At 39.4% G+C, this 15284-nt stretch overlaps 2 protein-coding genes across 3 annotated transcripts in view; both read left to right on the top strand.

Annotated features, from left to right (window-relative positions):
• The window catches only part of LOC107598268 (NEDD4-binding protein 2-like), a 30115-nt gene that overhangs the window by 1957 nt on the left and 12874 nt on the right, over positions 1-15284 (top strand). The window contains exons 2-12 of one of the 2 annotated variants that reach the window (XM_016289561.1): positions 2409-3300; positions 3982-4106; positions 5344-5432; positions 5680-5756; positions 5853-6005; positions 6194-8535; positions 9829-9914; positions 10043-10088; positions 11799-11965; positions 12056-12180; positions 13345-13399. In XM_016289561.1, the coding sequence (XP_016145047.1) occupies positions 2409-3300; positions 3982-4106; positions 5344-5432; positions 5680-5756; positions 5853-6005; positions 6194-8535; positions 9829-9914; positions 10043-10088; positions 11799-11965; positions 12056-12180; positions 13345-13399 (4157 nt within the window). Of the gene's footprint in view, positions 1-2408; positions 3301-3981; positions 4107-5343; positions 5433-5679; positions 5757-5852; positions 6006-6193; positions 8536-9828; positions 9915-10042; positions 10089-11798; positions 11966-12055; positions 12181-13344; positions 13400-15284 lie in introns of those variants that run through there. The other variant, XM_016289560.1, reaches the window with a different exon arrangement.
• The window catches only part of LOC107598270 (NEDD4-binding protein 2-like), a 2517-nt gene continuing 1583 nt past the window's right edge, over positions 14351-15284 (top strand). The window contains exons 1-2 of the mRNA XM_016289563.1: positions 14351-14733; positions 14860-14983. Coding sequence (XP_016145049.1) covers positions 14586-14733; positions 14860-14983 — 272 coding nt within the window. The 5' untranslated portion in view covers positions 14351-14585. The remainder of the gene's footprint in view (positions 14734-14859; positions 14984-15284) is intronic.

Genomic DNA, 15284 nt, shown 5'->3' with positions numbered 1-15284 from the left:
GTAATATTATAATGAGATCCCTTTGCCACGTCACTAGGGGAGGCGCTCGTTTTCTCAGACGCTTGCAGAAAAAGGCTTACCAAAACAAAGTTACTGGGTTAATCTTTTTCACGTTTCTTTGGTCGGTAGATGCACCGGGGACCAGATTATAGCACTTACAACCTGGAAAAGTCAGATTTTCATGATATGTCACCTTTAAATTACACTGGTCAAAATGATTCTGTGGTGAAGTAAATACTACAGAAAAACAAAAGTAATTCTAAAAGAATTAAAAAAAGAAAATTTTATATTAGTACTCATTTTAAGCTTGTAGAAGGTAAAGCTTAAATATCATAACTCCTGTAAAACCTATTCAACTTTTCTGATGTTCCCATCATGCACTGGGGCATGAATAATTAATGTTTTTATTTATTTTTTTAGCTTTTTTCCAGCTGTATTTACACTGTTTTATCATTGCTTTTATTGTTAGGTTTAGCAACTTACGATTTTGTTACATCTTGAGTTCATTTCTACTCAAAATGACACATTCATACTCAAAAATGAACCTGTCACTGTGTATTGTGTACCATACTGAAGTCTCGGATGAGTGCCGCTTTACTAATTATGTAGATATGGTGTCTACATGATATCTATTGTATTAGTTACTTAGATGTTTCTGAGTAACATACACTTTAAAGGTCCCATGGCATGAAAATGTCACTTTATGAGGTTTTTTAACATTAATATGAGTTCCCCTAGCCTGCCTACGGTCCCCCAGTGGCTAGAAATGGCGATAGGTGTAAACCGAGCCCTGGGTATCCTGCTCCGCCTTTGAGAAAATGAAAGCTCAGATGGCCCAATCTGGAATCTTCCCTTTATGTCGTCATACGGGGAAAGGTTACCTCCCCTTTCTCTGCTTTGCCCGCCCAGAGAATTTGGCCCGCCCATGAGAAAATGAGCTACTACCGTGCGAGGCGAGCGCAATATATTTTTTTCCTCGAGAGACATCATGGCTTGCAAACGAGCGAAGCATGGCAGTTGCCCCGCCTCTCTCCTCCTCATTAGCATTTAAAGCTACAGACACAGAAATGGCACGTCCTAAGGAAAGCTCATTGTGGGACTGGCTCGTAGTGGCTCAAATTCTGCACCAATGCTGAATTTCGGGAAAGAGACTTCAGATACAGTACTAGGGACCACTTAGGCCTATATAAAAGCATCCAAAAAGCAGCATGTCATGGGACCTTTAAAAGCATGGCTTAATTAGGTGCTATATTGAGTAAAATCAAAGTATTGCCAAGTAAGCTTTGACTAAAGTAAAAATTACGCAAACTTTTACTGGCCAAGCTAAAGTTTCTTATTTTCTTTGTTAAATTTACTTAACTTGGGTAAGTAGATTTGACTTAATTCTATATGTGAAATTAAATATAATTCAGTAATATTTACTTAATTTCTTTATGAATGTTAAGCTCAATAGTAAGTAGACTGTACAGAGCAGTAGCAGTAAAATTTTGTTTATCAAGTAAATCCTACAAGTTATTTTTTTCCAGTGTGTTATTATATTAATTTTAAACTTGAGAAATCGTGGGAGTTGACATTGTCACAACGTATGATATGATTACAATCTTAAAATGAAAAATGACATGCACTAAAAGGCTAGGATAATTAAGTTTTTTATGTTCATTGTTTTATGAAATGCATGTCTCAGGCTCACCACGGCTGCATTTATTTGATCAGGAATACAGCACAAACAGTAATACTGTGAAATATTATTGCAATCTAAAATAACTGTTTTCTATTGCAATCTAATTTACAGTTTAATTGGATCTTGTATTGGCTATGCTGAAGTTTTAGAAGCCATTATTTCAGTCTTCAGAAATCATGCTGATATGGTGATCAATTATTAAAAATGGCTTTTATTGTATAGTTTTTGCTGCTTACTATTTTAAATAAATGTAAATGTTTCAGGATTATTTGATTAATTAAAAGCTTAAAAACAACATCATTGGAATATTTTGTAACATTATCATTGCCTTTACTATCACCTTTGATCAATTGAATGCATCCTTCCTGAAAGTATTCATTATTTTATTTATGTATTTTAAATCTTACTCCTTCCAAACTTTTGAAAAGTTGAATGTTTCTACAGAAATAAGCAGCAACAAACACTGTTCTCAACATTGATAATTAGACATGTTTCTTGAGCATTGCTCTTTAGTGTTCATGTGACACTAAAGAGCAATGACTGCTGAAAATTCAGCTTTGCCATCACAAGAATAAATGTAAAATATATTTAAGTAGAATTTATTTTTATTATTTAAATGGTAATAATATTTCACAATGTCCTTAAATACTGCACACATTTAAAAAAAAAGAAAATTAAATTAATTTTTTTAATTTTTAATGTTTTCTTGTTCATCTCTCTGCATTAGTGGACAATGCAATGGATTCTCTTTTGGAGCTGTCAGACGCTGCTGAGGGCACAGCCCCACCCCCTCCTCCGGTCTCAGGGTTTGAGCAGGCTGCCGCTCTCCTGGGAGCGAACATCACTCAGGCAGCGCAGAGCTTCGCCTTTTCAAACCAGCCTGCATCACAACCGGAGCTCAATCCTTCTGAAACACTCCTTACAGAAGAGTTTGATGCTCTCATAGATCAGGAACTTCAAACGTTGACGGCACAGCAGACTCAAACCATGTCCTCCATACCTCTGTCTTCTCTGCCCCCTCCTTCTCAATCGTTCCCTCTGTCCTCGCTGCCTCTTACATCCCAGACTCAGCTTCCAGCTCCTCAGACTTTACCAGAGCAGGCCTCTTACTCTGATCCCGGGCTCAGTGAGGCCCGTGGTGGTAGTTCACCGGTGAATGAATTAAGTTTTGGTGGGGCTCATATCCCAGAGACCAAAACCTTATCTGTTGACTTCAGTCACCTAACACTGGAGGCCAGCTCTACTGGACCAAGACCCTCAGCATTTCAGGTGTACCGTAGACCTGATCAACTCCGTAACCACACAATGTCAAAGCAGCATCAAGAAGCTCTCAGCACACCTGCCATGTTCTGGAACACTCAGGCTGCTGAGTTTCATCCCCGCGCTGTGAGGCCTGCCTTCATTACACCTGTCATTCCTAACTCCACACCATGGAGCTCTAATGCCATCCCTGCTGCTCAATGGTTGGCTCATGGACCTATCAGACAAGCACCTCTGAAACCTTCTGCAACTGTACCGAAGTCATGGACTCTGCCCTCCAGGAACAGGCTCAAATTAGAAGGGCAGGTGTTGGTGTTACTTCGAGGGGCTCCTGGATCAGGCAAAACCACCCTTGCCAAGTATGCAAAAATCTGGGATGTGTGTTATTGTATTGAAAAGAGATGGAATAGCATAGGAAATCCTTTCTTTTTTGGTATTTTACATTGCACAAGAAGAGAGACCATAGCGTATAATGTTCATTGAACAATTTAGTTCATGACATACAACACTCTATTATGTACAGGAAATAGCTTTCCTAAGTTATATTAACTTTTTGAGTCTTGAGTCCTTAATATTATTTTAGATTGATTGTCCTTAGGTACGCTTCATGGGTAAGAATTTTGCCATGTGGTGGTGTCAAATTTTCTTATTTTGATGATAGTTGAGGCTTTTTTTTTTATTGAGGTCTCTGTTTACTTTTTTTAAACATCAGATTGGCCTTTGACAAGAACATTTAGGAAACCAAATGAAATTCGAAATAGTACAATAAATAAACATTACGTAAATATTTGAACCTCCTGTGGAGCTTAGTTCATTTATAAAAATTTTAGCATGCATACTGTCAAAGCAGTAATGCATGATAAGTATCAAAGTATGCCGTAGTGAATACCAGCACATACTGTACATTGGCCGTATTTAGATTTTGAGATTAAGCACACTGGCAGATAACTAAACTGACTGATCAGAATTACACTGACCACTCTGCTGTAGGGTAGCTTCATAGATAAAGTGTCTTCGTTTTGTCTCTCTCTGTTGTCCAGTGCTATGTTGGCGCAGAACCCTGGAGGGGTTGTTTTAAGCACTGATGCTTATTTTACTCGAAATGGAGAGTACCACTTTGAGCCCCATTTACTAGGAGAGGCCCACGAGTGGAATCACCAGAGAGGTGAGTATTATAGGCCTGTTTAGCTCAAACCAAAGCAAAATGTCTGGTGTGTACAATTAATTGCAGTTATTGCCCTTTGTGTTAAATTAATAGACTGTATAGAAACATGGACGTAGTGTCCGTGACGTCACCCGTAGGTTTCTGAAGAGCGGTTTTGAAGCTCAAAGTGGGCGGAGCCAGCCGTCGCCATCTTGGCCGCGCGTCACTCCCGGATAATCGAAAATGGGCAAAGAGGCGGGAGCTGGTTGCTGAAACCACGCCCACCTAGCTCGACGCCGGTGACAGCAGCGGCAATCCACCTGTCACTCAACCGGCCACGCCCTTAATTATGCAGAAATTTAAGGCATAATATAATTTAAACGGATGAGTTATAAAAAAAATTCACCCCCCTCACAGTTGTCATGAAGGGCAAAATTAGCTATATAGACCACAATAATTTTTTGTACCAGGCTGTAAACATTTTTTTTTCTGCTGTAAAGTTGCGCATTTTAACATGGGGAGTCTATGGGACTGACTCCCTTTTGGAGCCAGCCTCTAGTGGCCAGTCGATGAATTGCAGTTTTAGTCACTTCCGTGTTGGCTTCACGAGAGAGTGCGGGAGGTTGCCGCTTGGTTAAATTATTAAAAAGTGCAGTAAGCGATTATTAATAAACACTGTTGAAAGTGGATCGGACAGAGCACCAAAACACACGTGTAGCCAATCACCAGTAAGGGGCATGTCCACTCGTAATGGGGGAGGTGCCTGTGCTGCATAGTATGTTTGTGAATTTGGAGGCGGAGCTATCAGGATAGGGGTGTGATCCTTTTGGGTAGTGGTTTGTTTTGATGAAATATAGTACTAATAAAATATAGTAAAATTGTTTGTTTTGGTCAAATATCAATCACTTACTGCACCTTTAACTACACATTGACTACACAGTTAGATCTTTTTCAAAATTGACTACCTATACCAGCTTAATATGCTGAAACAACTGTAAGTCAGCCATTTGGATGATCATTTCCATGAAACTGTAAACTCTCCAATTTCATGTCGCTGTAAACACACACTTGATTGTTTGAGAGACATTGGCTCAACCAGTAGTGTGAGTTTGGTGAGGGACTACAAATTGGACGACAGTTTCAACAGTGTTTTGAAAACAGACATTATTTACGCTATTCTGCTGATGGCACATACACGCTTCACCTTTAGTCTTTATATAATCTTTCTGCAATTTCTTTTTGGTGATCAACATTTCAGCAAAAGAGTCTTTCGGAAAAGGCCAGTCACCCATCATAATAGACAACACCAATATGCAATGTTGGGAGATGAAACCATATGTTACTATGGTAAGCAAGTTATTTTGAAACAAGTTATTAATGTTTCATATCAAACAGTGTCCATATTTTGTTTGTATTGTTAAAAATCAGTTGTGAATTTTATTTTAATACGTATATCATACTACACAATTATACATTGCTATAGATATTATTCATTGGTTTAACTTTAGAATATTCCATACATGACAGTGTGCACACAAACAGATTCACAAAAGTTAATTGTGCTGATTGTAGGCCTTCTTTTTCCTTCTCGTAGGCACAGAAACACAGATATAGGGTGCTGTTTCGTGAGCCAGATACCTGGTGGAAAACTAAACCCAGAGAGCTGGAGAAGTATGTTAAACATAACCTCAGACTAGAACTAACTATCTTTACTACACATTTCGAACATAATCCATAAACTCTTTCTGTTTTGCCCTCTTTATGAAGGCGCACAAGGCATCAAGTATCAAAAGAGAAGATCCGACGCATATTAGAAAGGTATGACCGATTTGTCTCTGTCCAGAGCATCATAAATTCACAAAGACCGGAACCGGTGCCAAGTGTTTTGGATTTGACCCAAACAGAGACTGAGCAACCCCAGTGAGTATATGCATTATAAATACTTTACAGTATTTATGTTGTGTTTCAAAATAAAATAAAAAACATGAGCTATGTTCACACAGCAGCAGAATATGGTTGTTCAGGACAATTTGAGTGTTAGTAACTATGAAAACACTGATTGTGTGAAGCCATACAATTTTTTAATGTATTTCTCTTATTCCCTTCAGGCAATCTTTACCCCCTGGCCTCAGCCATCCTGATCTTGTTGGAGACTCCGGGTTGAGCAAACTGAACACAAACCTTTCCTCATCTCTGCCCGATGTGTCCTCTGTTAGCCAGACTTACAGTACCAAATCTGCAGGTGAGGAAGAAGGTGAAATAAGCTCCCACAGTTCCAAGGAATCCATGTTGTTCCGTGAGAACATTCTTGAAGGGTCTGGAACACCTCAGTCTGATCTGCTCGATGCCGAAGGGTTAGACTTAGAGCTTGATGCCTGCCTTGCGGACACGGAAAAAGAATTGGGAAATTTGAGTTGCTGGACAACTGAAGAATTTGTAGCTTCAGCGCATGAAACGTTTCCGGAGCTGCCTGTGGCGTTTTCAGAGTCCATTGCTCAGCGTGTGAGGAGGGACAGAGTAAAAGACAGAAATGTCCTAGGAACTAGTACCGTGGATCAACCTGTGAACTTTGACCCCAGGATTGATTCCTCAGGACAAGATAAGGAGGAGGGATGTGAAGTTGAGTCTGAAGACAAAGGTGTGAGGCCAGAGCTGTTGGATTTTGTGGGGGACTGGCCACTGGAGTCTCAAAGTCAACGTCAAGGAAGACGTCAGAATTCAAGAAATAACACACTTAAGAACACTGATTTGGAATCCAGTGTTGTTGAACACAAAGATAACACTTCTGCTGATGAAGACAAGCATTCTGATACTGAGAAGCTGAATACAGTTGAATTTCAAAAACTTGTAGATCTACTGCAAGGTGGAGTAAACTCTTCTCTCCAAGCTCCAAGTAAACGGGCTACTCTGCATTCCCCTTCCTTTGGTGGAAAAGAGAGTAACTTGAACCTGGAGACTATGGTTTGGCCTGAACTCCCTGACTGTGTGCTGGAGAGAACGTTCTCAGAGTGCACTGACTCATGCAAGGATTATTCAAGTCCATCGAAACAGAGAGCAGACCCAACTGAGCGGTCTACTCCGGTGTCTGCTGAGAAGCGCACACAGGATGCGGTTCAGCAGGAGGACAGTGTGTTGTCAGAAGAGAAATGCAGATTGAGCCCAAATGTCCAAGAAACTCTGTGTTCGAAGGTTGTCGTAGATTCAGAGAGCAGTCTGGAGAGACGGAGAGGGCTTAGCAGGAGAGTGGGGAAATCTTGTAAACTGGCACTTACCTTCACCAATCAAGGCCCTTTGTCGCCTTGCTCACAATCTCCAGCTATTTTGCATGAGCCCACTGATCTCGCACCTACAGGAGAACCACCTTCATTGCCCGTGGTGTTATGTTCCTGTGCCTCGACCCAAACACAACCTCAGGACTTTGCCTTGCTTTGGAGAATTGACCAGCAGAAATGTTCTGAGTTAGACTCTAACTTATCTAGTAGTGGTGTGTTTGTTTCGGAGGGAAACTCTTTGCGTTTCACCCCAAAAACAAATGAAGAGCAGTCTGCCTGCCAGCGGGGAGTGCCGTACTGTGTGGTCCATGAGAAGGGTTCTCAGGTGGAAGAGAACGACTTTAGAGAATCTCACTCTAAAAAGCAAAACCTCGAGATTCTGAGCCACCATTTCAGACGTGTCTCCATGGATAATCTGGAGGACCTTTATGAGAAGTGCCATCAAGATATTGAGTGGACAACTAACTTGTTACTAGATTCTGGAGAAAGACTGTCTAAAGAAGATTATGAGGATGACGAGGTTGACATGGGGTCTTTGGTTCCTGGGGAAGAGTCATGTGAACTATCTATAAAACCATCAGAAACTTTGATGGGCTCAGAAAGTGACTCTAGTAACAGGTCAGCAAGTAGCATCAGTCCCAAGTTTCAGGAATCTAACTTTAGTGATGTTAGCCAAGCTGATGATGATTGGAGTCCAGGTCTAAGTTCACAAAGCGAAGCTGAAGGATCTGATGAGGCGAGCATGACAATGAAAAAATGTGAGCCCAAAACTTCCTTTGCGATAGAAGGCACTAAAGTACAACTGGAGGTTACAGCAGCTAATGAGGAACAGCCAGACAAAACAGGTCCAGGGCAGGAAGAGGCATTAGAGACACAAGGTGAGAACGTTGTTCAGTGCCTTGAGGGAGCATTGAAGGAAGGGAGCGAAGAGGAAGAAAAGGAGGATGAGGAGACAAGAACCGAGGTGAATGCCATAACTCAGTCACTGCTGTGTCAGGTTGACGAAATGGAGCGCAAAGAGGAGGAGGAGAGGAAGGAACGAGAAAGGGAGAGAAAGAGAGCCGGACAGGGGGGAAGAGAGCCAAATTCAATGGATATTCAAACCTTGGAGCTGAAACTTCCGACTGAACTTGCATTGCAGCTCTCTGAGCTTTTTGGACCTGTTGGGGTCAGTCCAGGTAATAAAACATCTAATCAATATGCCGTATAAATCATTCAGTGAATCAGTCAATCATTCCAGTGACATGGTGTCGACCCAAAACAATACAAAACCCATAACATTGTTTTTAATGTAGTGTGGGTCTATATTTTTTTCAAACCTTGGGGAGTTTCGTTCATGGTTTTTGCATGACCTACCCATAATGGAATTTCCCCAATTTCGCTTCCTTCTACCAAATGACAAATTAATTTGCTACAAAATACTGTAAAGTTTAATTGGACCCACAATCTTTAACAACAACAACAACGGATACTGGGAAGTGTTTTGTCTTCTTTTAAAAGTTGATACCGGTTTATTTTGCTGTCGTAACTATTTGATTATGTGGTTAGTTTAATTTTATAATTTTCCATTAAGCATTGTTGTTTCCTTGCTGTCCATTATCCTATTAGAACAGAACTGTCAACACGACCAATTGAGAACCACTGCACTAAACTATTGTGTTCCCATTAAAAGCATTTCAGCTTAAAGGGATAGTTCACCCAAAAAGGAAAATTCTGTCATTAATTACTCACCCTCATGTCGTTTCAAACGCGTAAGACCTTCGCGTTCATCTTCGGAACACAAATTAAGGTATTTTTGATGGGATCTGAGAGCTGTCCGACTCTGCATAGACAGCAATACAACTGAAATGTTCCCAAGTCCAGAGACATAGCAAGGAGATCTGTAAAATAATCCATGTGACATCAGGGGTTCAACCGTAATTTTACGAAGTGTGCCACAGCTGACAACAGCATACGCGGTTTACGTCCAGCTGATATTCTCCAAAATGGCGCTACAGGGTGACGGGGAGAAGACAAATTGTTGAATAAAGTCTTTATTTTGTTTTCTTTTGTGCACAAAAAATATTCTCGTAGCTTCGTAAAATTACGGTTGAACCCCTGATGTCACATGGATTATTTTACAGATCTCCTTGCTATGTCTCTGGACTTGGGAACATTTCAGTTGTATTGCGGTCTGTGCAGAGTCGGACAGCTCTCAGATTCCATCAAAAATATCTTAATTTGTGTTTCCGAAGATGAACGAAGGTCTTACGGGTTTGAAACGACATGAGGGCGAGTAATTAATGACAGAATTTTTTTGGATGAACTATCCCTTTAAAGGTAGTCTAACAGATTTATTTTCAGTCTGATTCCAGTTTTGTTTTTAATACAGTGATATGAAAAGCTCTTACTTTGAAATTAGTAACCACATCAGTGCTCATTCACGCTCATGAAATCGTTGTAAAATCTCTTTGAAATCCATATGATTGCAGGTGCGTTTTCATCAGATGACTGTGCAGTGCAGATAGACCTGAACTTGGCCAAACTGCTGCACCAGAAATGGAAAGAAACTATTCAAGTGAGATATTTTGATATTATGTTTACAGTTTTTGGATATTAACTTGCAAAAAAAACCAGCATTTTTTATTTATTTATTTTTATTCTGAATTGATGTAAAACTTACCTGGTGTCTGTTGTCTTTGGCAGGAGAAGCACAGACAGGCAGCTCTGTCCTATCAACTAATGCAAGAGAGTGAGACCGCTTATTCTCTCAATACACACAAACACAGAGAGAATACTAATGTACAGTGGGTATAACATCCAACTGAAAGATATAACACCAACATGTCAGAAAAAAAAGTAAAGTTTGGACTATTACTGAGTTGGAAAAAGGATCAGCCCCTTGTGTCAGTATTTTGTTGAAGCACCTTTTGCTTTAATTACAGACTTAAGTCTGTTGGGATTTGTCTCTACTAACTTTGCACATATAGACTTTGCAATATTTGCCCACTCTTCTTTGCAGAACTGCTCAAGTTCAGTTCAATCTGATGGTGAGTGTTTGTGGACTGCAGTCTTCAGGTCATTCCACAGATTTTCAGTGGGGTTTAAGTCTGGACTCTGACGAGGCCATGCAAGTACGTTTACCACTTCTTCCCATTGGCAACTTTCTGGCAGAGAGCAGCAGATTTTCCTCAAGAATTTGACGGTATTTTGCCCCATCCATTTTTCCTTCTATCCTAACAAGAGCTCCAGTCCCTGCTGCAGAGCAACTCCCCATAACAGGACATCACCACCTCCATGCTTTACTGCAGGAATGCTGTTGTTTGGATGCTGAGCTGTATTGGATTTCCACCAGACATACTGTTTCGTTTGGTGTTGAGGCCAAATAATTCAGTTTTGGTCTCATCTGCCTCAGAATCTTCAAGGTGTGTTTTGGCAAAGCTCAGTCTGACTGCATGTGGCCTATTAATACTTAATATTTATTAAGTCTACAGTATATTTTATATCTACAGGTTTATTTTATTCTTATTTTTTTAATCTTACTTTTTCCATACCTATATTTATATATAATTTTCTTGTGTTTGTATTCTTTAATAATTGCACTGTCCATGGAGAGGACCTGACTTGCATTTCACTGCTGGTCATATATTCTCTATATAATCATGTATGTGACAAATAAAAAATCTTGAATCTTCCTTGAGGAGTGCCTTTTTTCTTGCAACCCTCCCATACGAGCCACATTTGTGGAGAATCTGTGATATTGTTGTCTCATGCACACAATGACCACTTTTTGTCAAATGCTCCAGTAAAAGCTCTTTTCATGCTGAGCTAATCAAAATGAGCACAGCTGATCACAGTTGAAAGTCAAATGGCTTTGTGTGCCATTGAGAAGGTGATTAGCTGCACCTGATTGAATTTACAAGTCATTTTTAGGAGGGGGGTGATCCTTTTTCCAACTCGGATTCTGTTTTATTTTTTTCTGACATGTTGGTCTTATATCTTTCACTTGGATGTTATAAGTTGCACTGAGTAAATACAGCTGGATAAAACAAAAACTGTGTCTTAATTTCAGGCTGCAAAGCAACAAAATTTGATTATTTTAAAGGTGGGGGGGGGGTTCTTTTCTATATCCACTATACACCATGTAACCAGTAGTGAAACAATAAAGCATTAAGAGAGAAATCACATCTCTTCAGCACTGGTGAAATTTTAATGGTCCAATGTTTTGCTCCTCAAACATCAGTATTTTACTTTCAGTGAGGTGCCTGGTCTCTCTCTCTCTCTCTCTTTGTATATACAGTACATATAGTATAGTACATATAGTGCACAAGACACACTATAGCAATGTAATGAGAAACCAAAGTGTACCCAATTTGTGAAAACCGCTCCATACTGGAAATAATTTTTCTCTGCGTCTTGTCTTTGCTGCTCTATCCCTCTTTGTGTCTCCATTGTAATTAAGGTCCTGTCCACTGGGATGAATCGCAGGGAAGCAAAAGCAGGCTGAGGGACCAATTAGGTTTGCGTGAAGAAATTCCTTTTATGGATCACTGGAGTGCATCCCGTGCTCCTGTCTCACTGAGGGACATCATGATTGAAGAGCAGGTGATGCAAGACAGCATGGAGAAGGTAACGGTCACACGTGGGCACACACAACACATAATCACTGCCAAGAACTGCGAAAGCAAGTAGTGAGAATGAACTACGTTTGGGTTTTAGTCTAGGTCAAGTCTGAGGGACCTGGATAAGAAAGACGGTGCAGCCAAGTTGAAGGAGAACCAGCTGTTTTCCATGTTCCCCACCATAGACCGACATTTCCTCAGGGATATCTTCAGAGATCACAAGTGAGTATATTATACATAGTGATATTAGCAATAGTTTTATGTTTGTTCAGATCAAATTGGCTGTCTGGCCATTGAAAAGCCCAGTCGAAAGCAAAACCTGATTCTTAAAGGGACAGTTCACCCAAAATTCTGTCATCATTTATTCACTTTCAAGTTGTTCAAAACTTGTATGAGTTTCTTTCTTTTTCATTTTGAATAATGTTGGTAACCAAACAGTTGACGGTAGCCATTGACTTCCATGGTATTTTTTTCCATACTATGGAAGTCAGTGGCTACCATCAACTGTTTGGTTACTTTCTTCAAAATATCTTCTTTTGTGCTCAACGGAAGAAAGAAACTCATACAGGTTTGGGAACAACGTGAGGGTGAGCAAATGATGACAGAAATGTCATTTTTGGGTGAACTGTCCCTTTAACCCTGTGCCTGTAATAACTGTGCTGGAAGTCACTTTAGATTGACTACTTAATGATGGCAACATGCTTTCACAATGCATGTAATGATCATAATGTGAAACTGAATATTCAGTTGAAAATAATGCAAAATATTTATTTATTTTTGTCTACTGGATTGTAAAAGGTGGACATTCTAATACATTGTATGGGTCAAAATGATACATTTTTCTTTTATGCCAAAAATTATTAGGATATTAAGTAAAGATCATGTTCCATGAAGATATTTTGTAAATTTCCTACCATAAATATATCAAAACTGATTTTTGATTAGTAATATGCATTGCTAAGAACTTCATTTGGACAACTTTAAAGACGATTTTCTCAATATTTAGATTTTTTTGCACCCTCAGATTCCAGATTTTCAAATATTGTCCTATCATAACAAACCATACATCAATGAAAAGCTTATTCGTTCAGCTTTCATGTGATGTATAAATCTCAATTTCGAAAAATTGACACTTAAGATTGGTTTTGTGGTCCAGGGTCACATATGGGCTTTATAAGTACTAATACACAGTCAGTATGCAAGTAATATGCATGCTAGCTGATAGTGAGAATTGGTCCCTAAAAAAAAAACATTTGTTTTTTATCATTTGTTTTTAGAAAAAGATGTGCTGAGGAATTGTGCACAATAAGACGAGAAACAATAACTAAGAAAGCAGAAATAACCTGAAAGGAAATGTCTCCTGACCATCTGCTTGTGTTTGTGTAGTTACTCTCTGGAGCAGAGCGAACAGTTTTTGCATGCTCTGTTGGATGACGGGCCAGTCAGAAACGTAGTGGCTCCTGAACCTGCTCCTCAGCGTAATGGCGCGTTAGCCCAGGTAAGACACCTCTGACGTTGTCTGTGGTTCAGGAGAGGCTTAACAAGAGGAATAAAAAGATCGTATGAGTTATAAGCCATGAATCAAACCAGTCAACATATGAGGCTATATGTGTGTGTGTGTATATACAGTTGTGGTCAAAGTTTTACATACACTTTGCAGTATCTGCAAAATGTTAATTATTTTACCAAAATAAGAGGGATCATACAAAATGCATGTTATTTTTTATTTAGTACTGACCTGAATAAGATAAGATGTTTGTTTTGTGATAGTTGTTCACGAGTCCCTTGTCCTGAACAGTACGAAATGAAAAAAATATGATATTTAGGCAAAATAAGAAAAATGTACACATCTTCATTATTAAAAAAAACAAAAAAACAAACAGCTGTAACAAAACACAGTGTTAAGAATCAAGCGCATGTAAACATTTGAACGGGGTCAATTTTATAAATTCAACTATTATTTTCTCTTGTGGACTATATGTAAACATATTTTATGTGAAATATCTCATTCAGGTCAGTACTAAATAAAAAATAACATGCATTTGGTATGATCCCTCTTATTTTGGTAAAATAATTAACATTTTGCAGATACTGCAAAGTGTATGTAAAATTTTGACCACAAATGTATATTTATATCTATATGTGTGTGTGTGTGTGTGTGTATATATATATATATATTTTATGTATGTATGTGTATATATATATATATATCGCAATTGTCTGATTGTTGTAGAATGGGACAATCAGACAATGTGAAATGGCATTTTTATTTGCATAACCTGACTGACTGTTGCACTCTGTAGAAATCTAAATCATTTTTGCAATTTCACATCCCGGAATTGCTCATTCATAAACTGGAGAATTACTTGTTTCTCCAGATTCCTAGTTTCTTCTGCACCATTCTGGGGATTTTCAGACTTTCTATTGAATGAACTACTCATTCCACGAAGCATGAATTCCATCTCTTTCAGGATCCCTACATGTCGAGCATTATTTCCTAGATCTATTAGCAGGTGCTTTTTAAAAATGCATGCCGAGTGCAGTGCTGTTCTTGGATCAGAGCTCTTACTTATAAAGTTTCTTTGCACAATTTTGTGTATGCTTAGGGTCACACGCATGGGGAGAAGATGCGTGAAGCGAACCACCGAGCAGCCATGCAGATATTCCAGCAAGTGAATGCTTCACTCCTGCCTCAGAATATTCTAGATCTCCACGGACTGCATGTGGATGAGGCCCTTCATCATCTTAGTCAGGTTCTCACCGACAAAAATTTAGGTATGTGAACCACAAACATACAAAAGAACAGTTTTTCTAGTGTATGCAGCACAGTTGTGCAGGTGTGATGGATAATGTTTTGATTTCAGAGTCTGGCGTTGTCTTTAATGGCTGTGTCTTTTGTAGAATTGAGTCAGGGTTTGTGTCAGCCTCAGCTGTCAGTCATCACGGGAAGAGGCAATCGCAGCCAAGGAGGAGTGGCACGCATCAGGCCTGCTGTACTAGACTACCTCAAAAACCACCACTTCAGGTATACTGACTGCATCCAGCGCTCTTGCAATGTGTCTTTCTGAATGCTACATTGATTCACTACATGCTACTCTCATTCCATCGCTTGGAACGAAACATCTTTCAGTGTAGACACATTCTAGGTCCTGCCAATGAAGTATTAAGAATATTTGCACACACACTTCAGTCACACAGCTGGATCTGGCTATACTTTAGTTTGGGACCAATTCTCACTGTTATCTAACTATTAACTGCAACTCCGTAAACTCCTAATTAGATGCTTATTAATAGTTAGTAAGGTAGTTGGTAAGTTTAGGTATGGG

Source organism: Sinocyclocheilus grahami, unplaced genomic scaffold (assembly GCF_001515645.1).
Source record: "Sinocyclocheilus grahami isolate Dianchi unplaced genomic scaffold, SAMN03320097.WGS_v1.1 scaffold249.1, whole genome shotgun sequence".
Taxonomy (NCBI): Eukaryota; Metazoa; Chordata; class Actinopteri; order Cypriniformes; family Cyprinidae; genus Sinocyclocheilus; species Sinocyclocheilus grahami.
Note: the sequence above shows the minus strand (reverse complement) of the source record. Positions and strands in the feature narration are given on the sequence as shown.